This window comes from Camelina sativa, chromosome 4 (genome assembly GCF_000633955.1).
Source record: "Camelina sativa cultivar DH55 chromosome 4, Cs, whole genome shotgun sequence".
NCBI classification, from domain to species: domain Eukaryota; kingdom Viridiplantae; phylum Streptophyta; class Magnoliopsida; order Brassicales; family Brassicaceae; genus Camelina; species Camelina sativa.
In genome coordinates this window covers 22,405,409-22,407,148 of record NC_025688.1, presented here as the reverse complement: position 1 = coordinate 22,407,148, position 1,740 = coordinate 22,405,409, and the positions used below count along the sequence as shown (strand labels likewise).

Genomic DNA, 1,740 nt, shown 5'->3' with positions numbered 1-1,740 from the left:
TTTTTTTTTTTTTTTTTTTTTTTTGTCAACTATCTCGTCAGTTACGTTTCAACTAAAAACTTGCAATTAATAACCGCAGATTCTCCACAATTATTTAGAGCATATACAAAATTATAATATTGAAATATAGAGAGCTTGTGACTGTCTGATCTCATATATGTAATATTACCAAGTTGGTGACACCAATAGTATTTATTTTCACGTATAGACAAATCACCAACTGTTGTAGCAATCATAACTTATATGTAGCCTCTATACACAAAAACTCAAATGCAGAGCAGAAGCCCTTAAGAGAAGCTCTCACAATTAAGTAGAAAACAGACAAAAAGATGGTTCTCTCGGTTTCCATATTTGCCTCTCTGTCACCATACTTTGTCTCTGCGTTACTTCTGTTCCTTCTCATCGAGCAACTCTCTTACCTTGTAAAGAAACGTAACCTCCCTGGCCCTCTATTTGTTCCTCCGATCATCGGAAACGCTGTTTCACTCGTCCGTGACCCGACTTCCTTCTGGTACAAGCAATCCGACACGGCGGGAACTTCCCGTGGCCTCTCTGCCAACTACCTCATAGGAAAATTCATCATCTACATCAGAGACACTGAGCTTTCCCATCAAATCTTCTCCAACGTTCGTCTCGATGCATTTCACCCTCTTGGACATCCTTTTGGCAAACAGCTCTTCGGTGATCACAGCCTCATCTACTTGTTTGGTGAGGATCACAAAACTGTTCGCCGTCACCTTGCTCCTAACTTCACCCCCAAGGCACTCGCAACCTACTCTGATCTCCAACAATTAGTTATGCTCCGTCATCTACGACAGTGGGAGGAAAGTTTCTCCGGTGGATCTAAGCCGGTGTCTATGCGAGATTTTGTCCGTGAACTCAATCTTGAAACTTCTCAAACTGTTTTTGTCGGACCCTACCTTGACAAAGAAGCTAGGAACACGTTCCGTACTGATTATAATCTGTTCAATGTCGGATCAATGGCGCTCCCAATCAACCTCCCTGGCTTCGCGTTCAGAAAAGCTCGCCGGGCGGTGATGAACCTGGAAGAGACACTCGCCTCATGCGCCGGAAAATCCAAAACGAGGATGGCCAAAGGGGAGGAGCCGACATGCTTAATCGATTTTTGGATGCATGCGATTGTCACGGAGATAGAGTCCGGGAATCCGCCGCCGGTTCACTCGGAAGACGAAGCCATCGGCGGTTTGCTCTTCGATTTTCTCTTTGCCGCGCAAGATGCTTCCACGTCATCACTCCTTTGGGCGGTGGCGTTTCTTGAATCGGACCCGGAAGTGTTAAGCAAAGTGAGGGAGGAAGTGGTCAAGATTTGGTCGCCTGAGTCGGGGAAGCTAATCACGGCCGATCAGCTCGCCGAGATGAAGTACACGCGTGCTGTGGCGCGTGAGGTAGTGAGATACAGGCCACCGGCAACTATGGTGCCACACATCGCTACTAATGATTTCCCTCTCACGGAATCGTACACTATCCCAAAAGGTACAATTGTGTTTCCCTCGGTTTTTGACTCCTCGTTTCAAGGGTTTATTGAACCGAACCGGTTCGATCCGGACCGGTTTAGCGAGGCAAGGCAAGAGGATCAGGTGTTCAAACGTAACTATCTAGCTTTTGGATGGGGTGCGCACCAGTGCGTGGGCCAGCGTTACGCGTTGAACCACCTCGTGCTCTTCATAGCAATGTTCTCGTCTTTGTTTGATTTCAAGAGGCTTCTATCGGACGGCTGCG

General features: G+C 46.8%; 1 protein-coding gene across 1 annotated transcript in view; it reads left to right on the top strand.

Moving 5' to 3' along the window:
• Positions 144-1,740, top strand: part of LOC104781842 (cytochrome P450 710A2-like) — a 3,346-nt gene continuing 1,749 nt past the window's right edge. Inside the window, exon 1 of the mRNA XM_010506607.2 lies at positions 144-1,592. Coding sequence (XP_010504909.1) covers positions 330-1,592 — 1,263 coding nt within the window. The 5' untranslated portion in view covers positions 144-329. The remainder of the gene's footprint in view (positions 1,593-1,740) is intronic.